This window comes from Phyllobates terribilis, unplaced genomic scaffold (genome assembly GCF_046119375.1).
Source record: "Phyllobates terribilis strain yellow unplaced genomic scaffold, ASM4611937v1 Scaffold_1__5_contigs__length_1240528914, whole genome shotgun sequence".
NCBI lineage: Eukaryota > Metazoa > Chordata > Amphibia > Anura > Dendrobatidae > Phyllobates > Phyllobates terribilis.
This window is the reverse complement of record NW_027362761.1, coordinates 309,120,697-309,138,136: the sequence shown is the minus strand read 5'-3', so window position 1 is coordinate 309,138,136 and position 17,440 is coordinate 309,120,697. Positions and strand designations below refer to the sequence as shown.

At 41.5% G+C, this 17,440-nt stretch overlaps 1 protein-coding gene across 2 annotated transcripts in view; it reads right to left on the bottom strand.

Annotated features, from left to right (window-relative positions):
- Window positions 1–311: 311 nt before the first annotated feature.
- Window positions 312–17,440, bottom strand: part of SMPD4 (sphingomyelin phosphodiesterase 4) — a 30,978-nt gene continuing 13,849 nt past the window's right edge. Inside the window, exons 6-19 of one of the 2 annotated variants that reach the window (XM_073674273.1) lie at window positions 14,678–14,730; window positions 13,549–13,700; window positions 12,904–13,033; window positions 12,050–12,121; window positions 11,510–11,593; window positions 10,702–10,847; window positions 9,789–9,879; window positions 9,494–9,597; window positions 8,398–8,561; window positions 8,108–8,313; window positions 7,109–7,339; window positions 6,086–6,217; window positions 801–929; window positions 312–705 (exon numbers count right to left, since the gene is read on the bottom strand). In XM_073674273.1, coding sequence (XP_073530374.1) covers window positions 385–705; window positions 801–929; window positions 6,086–6,217; window positions 7,109–7,339; window positions 8,108–8,313; window positions 8,398–8,561; window positions 9,494–9,597; window positions 9,789–9,879; window positions 10,702–10,847; window positions 11,510–11,593; window positions 12,050–12,121; window positions 12,904–13,033; window positions 13,549–13,700; window positions 14,678–14,730 — 2,015 coding nt within the window. In that variant the 3' untranslated portion in view covers window positions 312–384. The remainder of the gene's footprint in view (window positions 706–800; window positions 930–6,085; window positions 6,218–7,108; window positions 7,340–8,107; window positions 8,314–8,397; window positions 8,562–9,493; window positions 9,598–9,788; window positions 9,880–10,701; window positions 10,848–11,509; window positions 11,594–12,049; window positions 12,122–12,903; window positions 13,034–13,548; window positions 13,701–14,677; window positions 14,731–17,440) is intronic. The other variant, XM_073674283.1, reaches the window with a different exon arrangement.

Sequence of the window (17,440 nt, the reverse complement as noted above, 5' to 3'; positions counted from 1 at the left end):
ATTTTTTTCAGATACGATTTGTTACAAAACTTCTGGAACGAAGTCCTGTACAATGCAAGTAAACAGAATATTAAACTGCTTTCAGAAAAAAAAAATCCACATCAGATTGTCAGCTTGGTGTGAATTTTCCCATCTGTTCTGAATTCCATCTATGAAATGGATTAAAGACAGCCAAATCGCACAGAAATTGCCAGAGCCACATATATAAACTGTGCCTGAACTCAGGCTCAAAGTGCAATAAAGAACTTTTACATGAATCAGACCAACCCGTATTTACTTTCTATAGCAGATTCACAAACAAGGAAGATATATAAAGTGTTGATTTTATTTCTGAACACAGGTTTTGCTTTTCCCCATAAAAAATTATTTATAAAAGAATAGGCATCAGTCCTGGTGTGGTCTCCGATGTTCAACAATGAAAGTCATGACCGCTGCATAGAGCACATATATAAAAAGAAGGAAGAGGGTACAAGATATGGGTCCTATAGACGGCATGCTGCAGCACACGAAGTAGAAAAGAACCAAATACACCAGGACTCGATAATTGGCAAGGAATCGTAGACGTATTCGGGGAACTGCTGGGTCGTAGGTATTAATGGATGGCATGGGGCTCATTCTAACAGTGGGTTGGCTGATCAGATGATAGCCACAGAACCTTCCTAGGAAGTCTTGTCTTCTGCATAGTGAAGCCAATGTACTGCCAAACTGAAAGACAAATGACTAGTGAGAAACTAAAAGAAATCCTGGAAAACAAATCATGATTGATCATTAAAGTATAAGTTCTGAACACTAGTACCCACCCTTTCATTTAATACACTAGAAAGTTGGTAGAGAAATCGCACTAGTGTAGCATTCTCATAGCTGCGGATGGGCTGGAGCTCAGGATCACCGTAGTACTGTATGTCAAACTTGCGTAATCCATTTATTATCTGAAATTACAATATAAAGTTAAGTCTTTCTTCACACAATGTAGGTTTAATAGAAGGTAAAAAATGAACATCTATAAAATCCCCTCTGCTCTTTAACCCTTTGAAAATTAAGGAATATTTTAATTCTTCCTCACCTTCCTTCAAGAGCCATAACTTTTTTTTTTTTTTTTAATTATTCCGTAGCACAGCTGTATGATGGCTTGTGGTTTTCTTGTGTGGGATGGGTTGTAGTTTTGAATAACACCACTTAAGTTACCCTATAATGTACTGAAGCACTGTAAAAAAATTCCAAGTGTGATGAAATGGTGGAAAGAAGAAAAACATGTTCTTCCGCCATTGTTTTTTGAGTTTTGTTTGTACAGCAAAAATGGCCTGGAAAACCTGATTGTCCACATGAGTCGGGTTATGGTGATACCAACCATGCATTGATTTTTTTGATGTAAAAAAAATTCCGATTAGAAAAGAAAAAATGTTTCTTGCTTTGTGTCATTATTTTCCAAGACTAATAACATTTTTATTTTTCTGTTGATGGGGCTGATTAAGAGCTATTTTTTTGCTTAGTGAACTGAGCTTCTTATCGATACCAATCTTGTATACATATGATGCTTTAATACCTTATGAATTTTTTTTTTTTTTTTTTTCAGGGTGGTGAAGTGACCAAAAAATGTAATCCTGGCATTTAGATTTTTTGCTTGGTAGAGCATTTACCGATCGGTTACTTAAAGCGCACCTGGCAGCAGGATTGTGCTCAGTAAACCACATGCACTGTCAGGTGGGCGACATTACACTGATTAATATGATACCTTGGTTGATGAAATCCGTCCTGTGGTTCTTTTTTAATCTTTATTTTCATTTCTGACATAATGATATGCTCGTGCTTCGAGGCGGCCTGTGGGGGGCGCTCTATCTGGTGCTCTGCTTATGTATTCCACTGTATGGCCTCTGACAGGTCATTGTGCCTTCACTGACCTGCCTCCTATTTTAAATACTGCATGTGTAATTGTGGTAGAAATCAAGAAATTTGCCAGCAGCAAAATGGCCCCGCAGCCCGGGCATACGCAGTAGCATGTCTCGGTTGCCGAGAGATGCTACTGTGCAAGCGCGGCCGGTGGCGCCATATTGCTGTAGGCAAATTTATTTTTCCTCCAACAAAATGGCGCCACTAGGGGCGCTTGCGCTGTAGCATCTATCGGCAAGCAAGAGATGCTACTACGCAAGTGCGGTCGGCGGCGCCATATTGCTGTAGGCAAATTTATTTTTCTTCCAACAAAATGGCGCCACTAGGGGCGCTTGCGCTGTAGCATCTATCGGCATGCGCAGGCGGCGGGGCCATTTTGCTACATGTAAATTTCTAGATTTGTACCACAACTACACAGGCAGTATTTAAAATAGGAGACAGGTGACTGAAGGCACAGTGACCTCTCAGAAGGCAGACATAGGAATACATAATCAAACCACCAGATAGAGCGCCCCCCCCAAACTCTCAGGAATGAAAATAAAGATTAAAAAAGAACCACAGAACGGATTTCATCAACAAAGGTATATTAATCAATGTAATGGCGCCCACCTGACAGTGTATGTAGTTTACTGAGCACAATCCTGCTGACAGGTGCGCTTTAATGCCATGTTTTAACAGATCGGTCTTTTACGAACGCGGCAATGCCAATATCTATTTTTTCCATTTTATTTTTAACGAGGAAAACGATTTGACTTATTTTTTTTATAATTTTTTTTTTTTTTTATCATTTTCATTTTTTTATTTTTTGTTTTTTTAGTCCCCTTTTGGGACGTGAACCTGCAATTGCTTATACTATATGCAGCAATACCTCAGTAGTGTGAAAATCTCAGTCTTCTATGGAACTATGCCTATGGCAGCAGTTAGGTGTGCAATGCAGGGTGCACCACTAAATACAAAATAATAATCAGAGGGGGTGCTACATCAAGTATAGTATCAAACAATGTATAAAAGGAGAAGGGAACGATAATACATAAGTGATGAGCACACCTAATAGCTAATGAGAATAAACATATCTTTATTGAACACCATAGAAAACACTCCTTTAAAAACATTTAAAACCAGATGATACCAAGAATGAACACCCCTGGGTCTATAATAGACACGGCAAATGCTATAAATCGAATATACGCATGCTCCAAAATATTAATTAAATTAATTGGGGGCAGCCTAATACAGTTGGTGAGGTGGCCACTACAATAAAGAACAAGGTCCGTGGGACCGGAGCTATATATGAAGCATTGTCAGGTGTATCAGATAGTGGAATGCAAGAAGAAAAGGTGCATGGTATTTATGTAGAAAGAGGGAGAGAAGCGATCAGTCAAGAAATGAAGCCTGTTAAGACCCCAGAAACAAATAAAGGGCCATGTGCCAGACATCGTTGGTGATGACTGACAAGTATCCGTGGAGATGAAACATGGCCATTTTGCAGTGTCCATGTTCAGTGGCAGGAAACGAAAATCAACATGATATATGGCGGGCGCAGGAGGCAGATAGTGCCTGTGAGGGCAGAGGCCATGCCCATACTATGCACAGAGCATATAGTCTTTCCTCTCTTTTATGCAATGCCTAAGGCAGCAGACCCCCAGCTGTCATAGTAATCCATCGGTCGATAGAAATCAATGTGCACGGGTACTGGTGTGCGTTTCATTTAACCCCTTAGTGACCGGAACATTTTCCATTTTTGCTCCCTTTGTTCCCAGAGCCATAACGTTTTTATTTTTCTGTCAATATGGCAGTGTGAGGGCTTATTTTTTGCGGGACAAGTTGTACTTTTGAATGACATCACTGGTTCTACCATGTCGTGTACTGGAAAATGGGAAAAAAATTCCAAATGCGGTGAAATTGCAAAAATAAGTGCAATACCACAGTTGCTTTTTTTTTTTTTTACCGCATTCACTGAATGCTAAAACTGACCTGCCATTATTGTTCTCCAGGTCATTAAGAGTTTGTAGACACCAAACATGTATAGCTTCTTTATTTAAGTGGTGGAAAAAAAAAAAAAAAGTCGCCATTTTCCGAGACCTGTAGCGTCTCCATTTTTCGTGATCTGGGGCTAAATGCGGACTAATTTTTTGCGCGCCAAGCTGACGTTTTTATTGATACCATTTTGGGGTAGATCCTATGTTTTGATCGCCCGTTATTGCATTTTATTGTGGTGAGCAAAAAAAACGTAATTCTGGCGTTTAGAATTTTTTTCTCGCTACACCGTTTACCGATCGGATTAATTCTTTTTTTATATTGATAGATCGGGCGATTCTGAACGTGGCGATACCAAATATGTGGTTTTTTTTTTATTTTGAATGGGTTGAAAGGGGGGGGATTTCAACTTTTATATATTTTTTTTATTTTTTTCATATTTTTAAAAACATTTTTTTTTTACACTTTCTGCATGCTTCAATAGTCTCCATGGGAGACTAGAAGCAGCAGTTACCTGATCCCCTCTGCTACACACAGGCGATGATCAGATCGCCTGCGTGTAGCAGAAATGCTCACTTGCTGTGAGCGCCAACCACTGGGCAGCGCTCATAGCAATTCATAGCAATCTAGACATGACAACCACAGGGGTCTACTGCAGACCCTGGGTTGTCATGCCAACCCAACGGTGACCCGCGATCACGTGACGGGGTCACCAATGGGCGAAGTCAGTGATGCGCTTCCTGGAAGCGCGAGTTAAGTGCCGCTGTCAGAGATTGACAGTAGCATTTAACTGATTAACAGCCGCGGGTGGATTGCGATTCCACCTGCGGCTGTTGCGGGCACATGTCAGCTGTATAAATAACCTTACATGTGCCCGGTTCAGTGCGGCCTCAGCACCGGAGCCCACGCTGAGCTGGGGTTCCAACGTGGTGCGTACTAATACACACCACGTCAGAAAGGGGTTAAATGGTTAACAGCCATGTCCAGAACTTAGTGCCAGACGTGACTGTTGACTATATAATACTAGCTACTGAACCCGTTCTATGCCCGGGTGGCGAGCATTTTTATTGGTATATGGTCCCCTATCCGGGTATATGCTCCCCAATCCTGGTCCACGTTCCCCCATCCTAGTTCCTCATCCTGGTATATGCTCCCCAATCCTGGTCCCCGCTCCCCATCCATCCATCAATAAAGAAAAAAAAACAAACACTCCTACTGTCCTTTCCACCACTCCCCTGCAGCGCATCGCCTGCGTTATTTAAATAAAATGGCGCTGGAATCCGCGCGTGTGCATGCCGCGGTATCTGGCGCCATTTTGTTGAAGACACTGATCTCCAGAGAGGCCAGAGGACGACTGTCGCGGGAGTCAGCGCCTGCACATAGCACGATCTCCGGCGCCATTTTGTTGAAAATAAATTTGCAGCGTCAACAAAATGGCACCAGATAGCGCGGTATGCGCACACGCTGATTCCAGCGCCACTCTCCTCCTCCTGCCTCTTTGAAGATCACGGTATGTCCCCACTAGAGCCGGAGATCGCAGTATGCGGTCAGCCCCTACGCATACCGCTATCTCCGATGCCCCACTCCTCCTCCAGCATTGTCCTCCTCCCTGTCTGGGATGTGTCTTTATGTCCGGCCACACAGTGCAGGCGCAGTGCGCATGTGAAGTCTACAGAGGCTTCGGACAGAAGGACATATCCCTGGTTATATTATAGATAGCAGGGACTTGCCACTTGTGGAGAGAGCTCAGCTAGAGTCCACTCCATACGCGAAGACCCCTTCGCAGGACGTGAATACTATTGTCCTTTTGCAGAAAAGGGGTAAGATTTAGGATGATGTGATGAGTACAGGTAAAGTTATTTTCCTTACTAACATAAACTTATGGCATAGACCTATGTATGCTCAATCTCTTACTATACAGGAGGGCTGTGGGGCCGTACTACCCACGAATGGTTTAGATTCCTGGTCTTGAGCATCAAGAGCCTTTATCACCTCTGGCAATGATGCCTTTTTTTAATAAAATGGTGTCCTATGAGTCTATACATTTAGGATATTGTCAATAGCTTATCGAAAAGCAGTTGCTTAATATATTAGACAGGATATTTTTGTGGCATTCTAGTGGACACATGAATCATCATTGTGATGTACCTTTTTTACAACAACTCAGACACCTGGCAATGGAGTCATTACTCACCAGGAAACTTGTAATACATAAATTTACCTGCTGTCTGCCTAATGGGGTCAGACAAACTCCATTTTCATTTTGTATAAAATCGGGGAGTTGATTCCTCTGGTTTTCGTCCTGTGCGTTCCCCAAGTTTACTGTAAGGTGACTAAGTTGTGCAGAATTCAGCTGAAAAGAGAATACAACAACTAATTTAGAGAATGTTCACACATTGCATTAAAAACAAACAAAAAACAACAACAACAAAGAAACAATGTTTTACAGCATCAGCAAAGTGAATGAGATTTCTGAAGTCTCATGCACATGTTGCTCATCTTTTCCTTCCAGATTTGAAGCAGTTTTAAATCTCCAGTATGTCAGTTCTGGTAGCATTTTTCACCCATTCATATTAATAGGTAAAAACAGCATAAAAAATGCACGTATTTTATGCAGTGTTTTTCCTGCCAACACTCCAGTATTTGGAGCAGATTTTTTGCTGCAAATACTGACCATGTGCACATACAACAGTGAAGATATTTTCATAAGGGTTAATGGCATGCACAACCTAATAAGTGGAATAAGAGGCTGCATTTACAATTATTTATGCAGCTTAAATACAGAGGAAGGTTGCACTAATATATACACAGGTTTCTATCATGTCATAGTTGGCCATAGAACATTGGGTTTATTACCACGTTAGACTTTTTCTGAGATATTATGGAAAACTGCATTATAAATGAATGTAGTCTTGTACAAACACATTCAAGTACATACAGAATATATTCTAGCATGGACAAGTAGGGTCCTCCTCCCCTCTATTACATGCACCAGACAAATGCAGAGTGTGTTGTCCAAAGCAGATACATTTCCACAAGATTAAGGCCACGTTCACACATCCAGTATTTGGTCAGTATTTTCCATCAGTATTTGTAAGCCAAGGCCAGGAGTGGGTGATAAATACAGAAGTGGTGACGTGTTTCTACTTCTGATTTTGGCTTACAAATACGGATGTAAAATACTGACCAAATACTGAAAGGGGCCTCATCGTAATATGGTTTAGAAGTCCATATTCAGACTTACCCGGAAGATTTGACAGAGGTATTCCAGCGCTTTTTCCAGGTGTTCATCAGTTTTCCGAATACTATCATACCCCATCTCATCAAGGTCATTCCCTGTGTAGGTATTGTTCTGATCCTGGCTGTTTAACCCAAGCCAGGAGAATAGTGTCTGGCTGCCTGTGTCTGGATACTGCTCCGAGATGGATTTAGCAGTTTGCTTGGCTTGTATGATCAATTGAGCAAGTCGCAGAACCTGTGTATAAAATGGAATTAGACACGCCGAAAAGGAATAAGGTGTGTGCGTTAAATATCAGTATACACTCACATATATAAACTAACAGAAAGCCCGTTCCAGGACAAACAAATCCATTTAAGAACAAAGTTCTTGTCCCAGGACAAAGACTCCAATCTATCTATTATCTCCATGCTCACAAAAATTACTTAGTGGAATTAGGAATAATAGTTGTAGTGAAAAGAAATCGGCTATTTCAAATAGGACAAAGCAATGTGGAGGTCCCCTTTGTGTGTTGTGCCAAAAAAAACCAACAAACACTGTGCTTTACGCCATTGCACCTTAAGGCTTTGGCCAAGTAGGCGACACAAACTGTTCAGAAGTGCTAAGCTACGTAATTTGGAGCACCGCTGTCGACAGAACGTCAGCACTTCAGACAATAAAACACCAAAAACAGCAGTGGACTCTGTGCTGGACCCGGGGAGGGTGAGTAAGTTTTTATTAAAAAACATACTGCACCTGGGGACAAGGGTTTTCTGTAACCAAAAAACCTCTTTCAATACAAAATAGTCATACCATCATGAAAAATACTAAAAATGAACTCTTACCCACCCTCCCCAGGTCCCATCCAGCGCCTCTGCCGCTGCATTGATTATTTACAAGCTGCTGCGGTGACCTAACATGAACAGCACTGCAGCCAATCACTGGTCTCAGCAGCTTGTGCAGTCTACATTGGCAGAGTTCAGTGATTGGCTGCAGTTATGCCTGATTCCATAACACTACACTTACCAGGTTTCTTGTCTCACTACCAAACATTTGTGTATACTGGAAATCCTGCCCCTCCAGGCTGTACACATGGCTCTTGATCCTGAAAGCAGCATCCGTAATTGGTGGCTGCCAAGATGACAGGAAGCTTCCACCAAGGTTGGGGGACATAAGAAGTCGGTGCTGCCGATGGGGCATTACCGGGTCTGGTTCTAGTAGTAATTGCTCGCCTGTAAAGAGTGTGAATTAATGCTTAATACATGTACAGCTGATGACAAGCACATCTGACACTAAAGGAAGGTGTTATTTTTTACCTTTCTGGATCATCTCCGTTAGATTTGGTTGGGAAAAAACCTTTGCTACTCTGAAGAGCATTAGCGCGTTCTTGGGGCTGACAAGGTCACTACGAATGGCGCGGTTCAAATACCGGAGGAAGAGCTTTGTGTACATCAGCAAGTTTTCCTGCACAAACGGAGCCCTGTCAGTACGGAACACACATATAAATGTATTTGTACTTATAATACATTCTATTATGCAGTAAAAAATGTTTATGCATAACAATTATTAAGACTTAAAGGAGCCAGGCATGTCCGATAACGCTATTAACCTGCAGATATAGGGTTAATCTTCACCCTAATAGTGTTATGGGGGTCCCCAAACGCAGTACAAGGGAAAAAAATGAACTTTATTTCTCCCGGCAGTCACTAGCTTTCAGTCGTGCCGGCACGGCTTGCTCACTATATTGTTAGTGGCGGCTGTAAACCCGGCCCGGCATACTGACTGTCAGTCAGCTCAGTAGTGCATCAATGCAGAGCTAGCAGTCCGTCCATGTGCCAGGGCTTGCTTACAGTCGCCGCTCACAGTTTAGTGAGCAAGCCGAGCCAGTGTGCCTGTTTGACTAAAAGCTGGCGACTCCCGGGAGAAATAAAGTTAATTCAGTACAGCAGCCGGGCACAGTCATAATGCTATTAGCCTGTAGATTAACCCTATATCTACAAGCCGATAGTGTTATGAGACATGACAGGTTCCCTTTAAAGGAATATTTTGATGAAGTGTCTCTACATATACTGTTAGGGTGAAGATATATTTCTCCATGACATTATACTCAGCAGTAAAAGCAATATAGTGGTGGGGGGCTGACACCAGCACCATCACTACAATGGAGCAGACAGGCAAAGGGTGATGATGTTGCTCACTGTCGTCTGCCCACACATTCTACTATGCTGTAGTGGCCAGAGGAACAGCAATGAGGTACAAGGCTAAGGAACATATTTTTGAAAGACTCTGCAGTTATTTTATTTCTAAGAACAACAGTCTACTCCAGACAAAGTGGCATTTCGATATTGGATATTTATTGCATGGCAGTACAGTGCCCACCTGCAGCCATCTGCATTGTTAGCATCTACTCACCATTTTTCTGACACTGCACGGTTCTGTTCATTGCTGAGTGGTGAAGAAGATCTCTCAGGAACATATCTCCAGGGCTGCACATAACTCAGCCACATCTCTAGTACCTGCAAAGAGGACAGATTTTCCTTATGATTGACATATACAAAAAAATAACCAGTGTGTTAATTTTTCAAACTCATCCCCCGTAGGACACAGCTCTTTTAGGAAACTAATAAACTGGTTGTTTTGGGAGCCATACTGTTTGCAACCACACTCATTTTTAAAAATATCTAGGATAATATTTCATTGTACATACCGCTCTGAAGGAAGCATCCAGGGGCCAGTGACCAAAGCAATGTTGCAGAAAGATGTACAGCTTGGGCTGAATGAATCTAGGGATAACAACCCTAACAAGAAAGGGAAAAAATGAGAAATGGAGTTTTATATATATATATATATATATATATATATATATATATATATATATATATATATAACCCTAACAGGCTACCAAAGTTATCTGAGCACAAAAATCTCCAAGGGTCCCCAAACTTTTGCATCGGCCCATTTTCCTTTTTGTAATTTTTAAAATGTAAAAAATGACACACACATTATATATATGTATATATAATACATAGATATAGGAAATGGTGGCAGCGCCTAATTTCTGGTATTAGAATAACTAAATATGCTTATGTGCTGTTCAGCTAATCGTCTGCAAAAGCTTTCTGCCATTTCAGGGACATTTGCCTAATGTTATAGGTCTTAATTCATTCTTTTATCATATATAGATTATGGTCCAGTATATGTTGTACTTTGCTGAAATCTACTGGCCACTGTTATATGTTGTTCATGTATTATTACTGTGATTTCTCATAATGCCTCTCTCTCTGCAACTCCTCCTATCACATCCTTTCTTGTGGGCAGTGCCATCTTGGCAGCACGTTCATCAGGACTGAAGAGAGGATTCTCCTGTTGCCTCTACCCTCCATATTCTACCTCATCTTCATCCCTTCATCTTACTTCAGCTCACCAAGGCACTGTGAATAAAATAAAGTTTAAAGTTCATTGCTGCATCATCCTTCCTGGATTTACCACATGCAGCTGGTCAAGCATAGGAGGTGAGGTTAGCGAGTAACATTATCCGCCATTGCTTGTACAGAGATCCGTGCTCACATCCCTCAGACATATCTCACCTACGTACACCGGTGACAGAGTGGCTCAGTTACCTTTTTAACTCTTCCAATGGACTTGGTGTGTGAGAGTGAGCAGAGGGGGACGATTGCTCCGGTCTTAGGCTATTGGCAAAAGCGTGCAAATGCTTAACAAGAACCCTGACCAATAAGACATGCTCCTCCGTGGGCTGGAAAGAATCCTACAAATAAAGTATTAAAATAGAAATGTTACGGTTTTACATTTACTAGAGAATAGCACAACAAATAGCAAGAAAAAAAAGCAACAAAGCATTGCACTTTAAGATGGGCAGTCAGACGTTAGTAAAAAAAATTGCATTCATCCCTTTACACAGTAGTTGAAGTGTTAGACCCAGCAGCCAAAAAGTGACTAAAGAACGTATCTATGTAGCATGTGTGCTACCAAATACCATTAATATGGTTAAACATGCTATACTTCTCTGCTGCGTGGTAAATCGGATAGGTTACTAATTAGAATGAATGCACCTTTTCTGTTAAAATTCACAACCTGTATACAACCCCCCCCCCCCAGAAATTAGAGCCAAAGCAGTTTATTGGTTATCACACAGTTCCAGCCAAAAATAAAAACAGGCAAAGCAGCATCCCCTGAAGCACCCGGAAAAGAGAAACACATATGCAGAGTTAAAAGCAAAAATAATACAGAAGCAAAGCGGCTTTAATCAATACACCATAGTCAACAACTGTTAGAGCCCTTTAATACAGCCTGTGCCCACCAATACCCAGATTGCATTGGATAAAAAGTGGTGAAAAATGGCAGAAGCCCCATCCTTCCCCACAACTACAATTTACAACACAGAAGTGTGTCCTAGAGATCTAGAAGTACTTGGTATGAATGGAAGGAGCCGGGCTGAGCAGGACTAATGTAGGAAGTACTGGACACACTGAGCCTGTGGTGAAGCGCTTCCAGCTGAGACACATAGGAGCCAACCAGTGATGAGAAATTGGGGAGAAGTAGGAACAAAAAAATAGAGAGATAACAAAAAACACAAAACATGGAATGAGAGAAAACATACTGTGTTCTAAAAAAAAGACTGGACGACACAACATCAGAATGTGAGAGCCAAACACTATTCCATAGGATAAAGACAATGCATTGCTGGTATGCTGGATGCCACTAGGCTAGAAATAACAACTAAGCGTGGCAAACCCCAGACATACCGTGTATTGCCATCTACTTCTGCAACGCTTCGTCATCAATGTACAAACAAGAGAAAATATGTCGCAAAGACGTAAGAAAACATATAAATACACACATGAACAACACTGGGACAAAACCAGAGGACAGCACAATAATGGCTAAGTACAGAGCCTGTCATGGCCGATAACAATATGGTGACACGATGGATACAAATTAGGTAGTTACCTTTGCATGCGGAGACTGCATTTTATGGTACATTTCTAGAGAGTAATGGTGGAGCCACATTTCTACAAATATCTGCAAGTAGGAAAATATATACAAAGAAACATTGGGAGACACAATCACATATCAGTAGTTATTACATACATTGCTTGACAGTTTCACTTAACCCCTTCACGCCATGCCGATTTTCCATTTTCGTTTTTCCCTCCCCCTCTTCCAAGAGCCATACATTTTTTAGGTTTCCCTCAATATAACCGTATGAGGGATTTTTGTTTTTTTGCGAAGGCAGGAACACGACATATGAAGTAAGTTTACGTGATATGTCTTGAAGGGGTTATAGGGGCCTTCCAGGCAATTTATTTCCTTGTGCTGGTTCAGAGTGATCACCAACCGCCCCCGACAGCAATTCTACTGCTTGACGTCAACACAGCAGCTCTTCCTCTTCCGGGCTGCTGCTATCATTCTGATTGACAGGGGGCACCCCGCAGTTACGTAGCAGGGAGCTGGCTGTCAATCACCATGACGTCAGCAGTCACACCCAGTTAACAGAACAAAGTGGAAAAGAAGCAGCTGCTCTGTCGACGTGACGTCACCGGAAGCCGCAAAATCGACAGCACGTGCTGTCCGTGACCACTCTGAGCCAGCAAATATAGGCACAACTACTTGCCTGGAAGTTCTTAGACCTGTGAAGAAAAAAATAATTATCCAAATAACCCCTTTAACATTGACATGCTTGCCATCTCTTCTCCCTTCTCTCTCCCAATTATAATCTCAAACTGAATTAAAATTATTCTTGCATAAAACCCATCACAAGATAAGAAATTCATGTCCCTGTATGTCACAATTATGGAACTCACCTGCAATAAGGTTTCTGACCTCCATATCTCATGAGCTGCAGGGTCAGCATTCACCAAGTGCTGGTGGGAAATGTGTCTCTTTAAAAGACTGGGGCTAGTCCCGTATGAAGTTAATGAAATTGATGGGGATCTGTACATACAAAATGACATCAGTCAGAATCCCCTATACCCATGGATCCATGGACTAAAAAAAAACAACAAACCCTTCATTAAATAATTTAATAAGTTACTTCTTTGCTTGGTTGTAAGTGCCTGAAGTAGCTAACCTGTGGGCCCCGCTCTGTGGAGCTATTTTATACAGTCACTAGAATCGAGCTGTCAATATATTATGGGTAATTCTATTATTTAACAATTACATGCTTTTAAACACAAATAATTATGACCCCCATACACATTAGTTGAAAGTCAGCCAAACCCACTGATTTTGGTGGGAGCAGCCAACCATCTGATGTATCTGGGGGCATCCCCGGACAGACTGTGTCTGGAGAGGGCATTTCCAGGGGAGATAAGTCTGAGGTCTCTGGCAACAGCTTGCTCTGCTCTCTCTTTGGTGTATGGAGGGGCAGGGAGATGAAGCCATTTGCCAAATGAACGTTGGCTGACCGCTATCTCATCTGCGTAGCCAGCTAAAGCCCAGCATAGTACCTTGGTGCAGGGGATGGCACCGTTCCTCCAGGATTGGCAAAATGAGGCTGCGGGACATTTCCTTCTATGGGAAGGAAACAATTCAGGTATTTCTCCACCAAGATGTAGTAGGCATTATCAGAGTAGTTGCAGATTTGTCCAGTAATAAAGTTCTGCATGGGCAAAATGTATAAATATATAGAAAACCATTGATATTTTTATAGAAAAAGTAAAACAAACATCAGACAGTAGACATCACAAATATCGCAGTGAGCAATTATAGTAATCATTTTTTTAAAGATTCCCTGACTAATTTTAAAAGTGAGCATTTTCAGTGGTAAACACGTATTCTGACATGAATTTTCACAGTCAGTACCCCAGTTCCAACAGGTCTAAGAAATCAGCCTAATAAACTATACAGTCTGTAATGTGAAATATAGCGACAAATGTACTTTAAGAAGCCTACACAGAGAAAATCTGTAATAGAATGATTGACAAATAAGAGTAAACCGAGACCCTCAACACCCATTAGGACCACATATGTGAACTCACTGGATTCTTCAAAAGCCTCAGAGCTGTATGAAAGTCCCCTTCTGATTGGTTGAACATTATATGAAAAATAACGGGAATTACAGTAAGAATTGGCAATGTAAAGTATAGGAAATGTAGTCCAAATCAGATAGTACTCCCCCTCGCCGAGTCCAAGGCCGAATGGTGCCGCTACGCCAGTCTCTCTGTCTTTTGGCTGCAGCAGTGACACAAAATAGAAGCTCACATCACTGCAGCAGCCAAAGCTCAGTGGCCCGTGCCATCCATCTGGGCTGAGCCGCTGAGCTCAGTGTAAGCCGTCGATGAGACGTCACCGGTGCAGCCATAACCCTGAGACCGGACGACTGGCGGAAAGAATGAGAACTATTTGATCTTGTTATTTTATATGACTGTAAATGTTTGGGGTCCACTTTTCTAAAAGTAAAAAAAAACTCTTGAATTTTATACCATTCACTTATGTTCTAAAAAGTAAATTCTGGATAACCCCTTTCAAACGCATCAGGACATCCATCAAAAAGGACAACCATGAGATCTGTGCATAACTTGACTTCTTACTAACACATCTCTAGCATACTGTACATTGCACAGAATGATTACTTACACGCTGAATGATTAAGAAGATGGCAAAGTGGAACATAAAATACTCAAAAGCATCTGAGGAGGCGATTAAGAAAAAACTTAGCAAGCAAAGCATGGAGAGCAAAATGTCATGCGATTACAAAAACACATTCATTCTACTTCTGGTGACTAAACATATCAACATTATTACAAATACATTAGCAAATATATAGTGCATATAGGGTGCCTGCAGTAATCGCACAATTATATTGCCCACCAATGTTAAACCCATCCCCCACAAAACTCTAAAATCACCTGCACATACACTACCGTTCAAAAGTTTAGGGTCATTTAGAAATGTCATTATTTTTGAAAGAAAAACATTAAATGAATCAGAAATACGCTCTATACATTGTTAATGTGGTAAATGACTATTCTAGCTGCAAACGTCTTGTTTTTTTTGCAATATCTACATAGGTGTATAGAGGGCCATTTCCAACAACCACCACTCCAGTGTTTTAATGGTACATTGTGTTTGCTAACTGTGTAAGAAGACTAATGGATGTTTAGAAAACCCTAGAAAACCCTTGCACAAGTATGTTAGCCCAGCTGAAAATGGTTTGGCTTATTTGAGAAGCTATAAAATTGACCTTCCTTTCAGCTAGTTGAGAATCTGGAACATTACATTTGTTTGTTCTATGAAACTCTCAAAATGGCCAGAAAAAGAGAATTTTCATGTGAAACTCGACAGACTATACTTGTTCTTAGAAATGAAGGCTATTCCATGCGAGAGATTGCCAAGAAACTGAAGATTTCCTACAACGGTGTGTACTACTCCCTTCAGAGGAGAGGACAAACAGGCTCTAACCAGAGTAGAGAGAAGTGGGAGGCCCCGCTGCACAACTGAGCAACAAGACAAGTACATTAGAGTCTCTAGCTTGAGGAATCGACGCCTCAGAGCTCCTCAACTGGCAGCTTCATTAAATAGTACACGCAAAACGCCAGTGTCAACGTCTACAGTGAAGAGGCGACTCCGGGATGCTGGCCTTCAGTGCAAAGTGGCAAAGGAAAAGCCATATCTGAGACTGGCTAATAAAAGGAAAAGATTAATATGGGCAAAAGAATATGGACATTGGACAGAGGAAGATTGTAAAAAAGTTTTATGGACAGACAAATCAAAGTTTGAGGTGTTTGGATCACACAGAAGAACATTTGTGAGACGCAGAACAACTGAAAAGATGCTGGAAGAGTGCCTGACGCCATCTGTCAAGCATGGTGGAGGTAATGTGATGGTCTGGGGTTGCTTTGGTGCTGGTAAAGTGGGAGATTTGTACAAGGTAAATGGGATTTTGAATAAGGAAGGCTATCACTCCATTTTGCAACGCCATGCCATACCCTGTGGACAGCGCTTGATTGGAGCCAAACAGGACAATGACCCAAAGCACACCTCCAAATTATGCATGAATTATTTAGGGAAGAAGGAGGCAGCTGGTATTCTCTCTGTAATGGAGTGGCCAGCGCAGTCACCAGATCTCAACCCCATTGAGCTGTTGTGGGAGCAGCTTGACCGTATGGTACGCAAAAAGTGCCCATCAAGCCAATCCAACTTGTGGGAGGGTCTTCAGGAAGCATGGGGTGAAATTTCTCAAGATTACCTCAGCAAATTAACAGCTAGGATGCCAAAGGTCTGCAATGCTGTAATTGCTGCAAAGGGAGCATTCTTTGACAAAAGCAAAGTTTGAAGGAGAAAATTATTCTTTCAAATAAAAATCATTATTTCCAACCTTGTCAATGTCTGGACTATATTTTCTATTCATTTTGCAACTCAAGTGATAAATAAAAGTATGAGTTTTCATGGAAAACACAAAATTGTCTGGGTGACCCCAAACTTTTGAACGGTAGTGTAAGTCAAGGTAAAAAGTACTGACAGGTTCTGGAACGTTGTTACAGATCCCAACTAGATCACGGCCATATCTTTTTGTGGATATTCTTCAACGGTATATTTGATATATTGAAAAGATTTTTTTCACCTCTGATATACATCAGTTTACGTTCTGATGAAGGTCCATGTAGCACCGAAACGTTAAAACTAGTGTTGAGCGAGTATGTTCTGTTAACCCTTTCGCCGAGTATGCTCGGGCCGAGCGCCAAGTATTTACAGCTGCTCGGTGATATGCTTGAATTACTCCCGTGTGCATGATTTGCAACTGTTTGACAGTTTTAATACATGTGAGGAATGTCTATTTCTTACACATTCGTCACATGTAATAAAGCTGCCAAACAGTCGCAAATCATGCACACGGGAGCGATTCAACCATATCACCGAGCAGCTATAAATACTCGGAGCTCGGCCCGAGCATACTCGGAACAGAACATACTCGCTCAACACTAGTTAAAACAACTATAACTATTGCCAATAAAACCTTTTTTCAATCACTGCAACCTCTTGAGTGCCAAGTTCTTCATTCACTTTGACTACAGGTTGGAACCCTACTTGGGCACCTCAGCTTTTTACCAGGAGCACCATATATATTTCTCTAGTATATAGTTCACGAGCGCCGTATATATCTCTCTCTAGTATATAGCTCACGAGCGCCGTATACATCTCTCTCTAGTATATAGCTCACGAGCGCCGTATATATCTCTCTAGTATATAGCTCACGAGCGCCGTATATATTTCTCTAGTATATAGCTCACGAGCGCCGTATATATCTCTCTAGTATATAGCTCACGAGCGCCGTATATATCTCTCTAGTATATAGCTCACGAGCGCCGTATATATCTCTCTAGTATATAGCTCACGAGC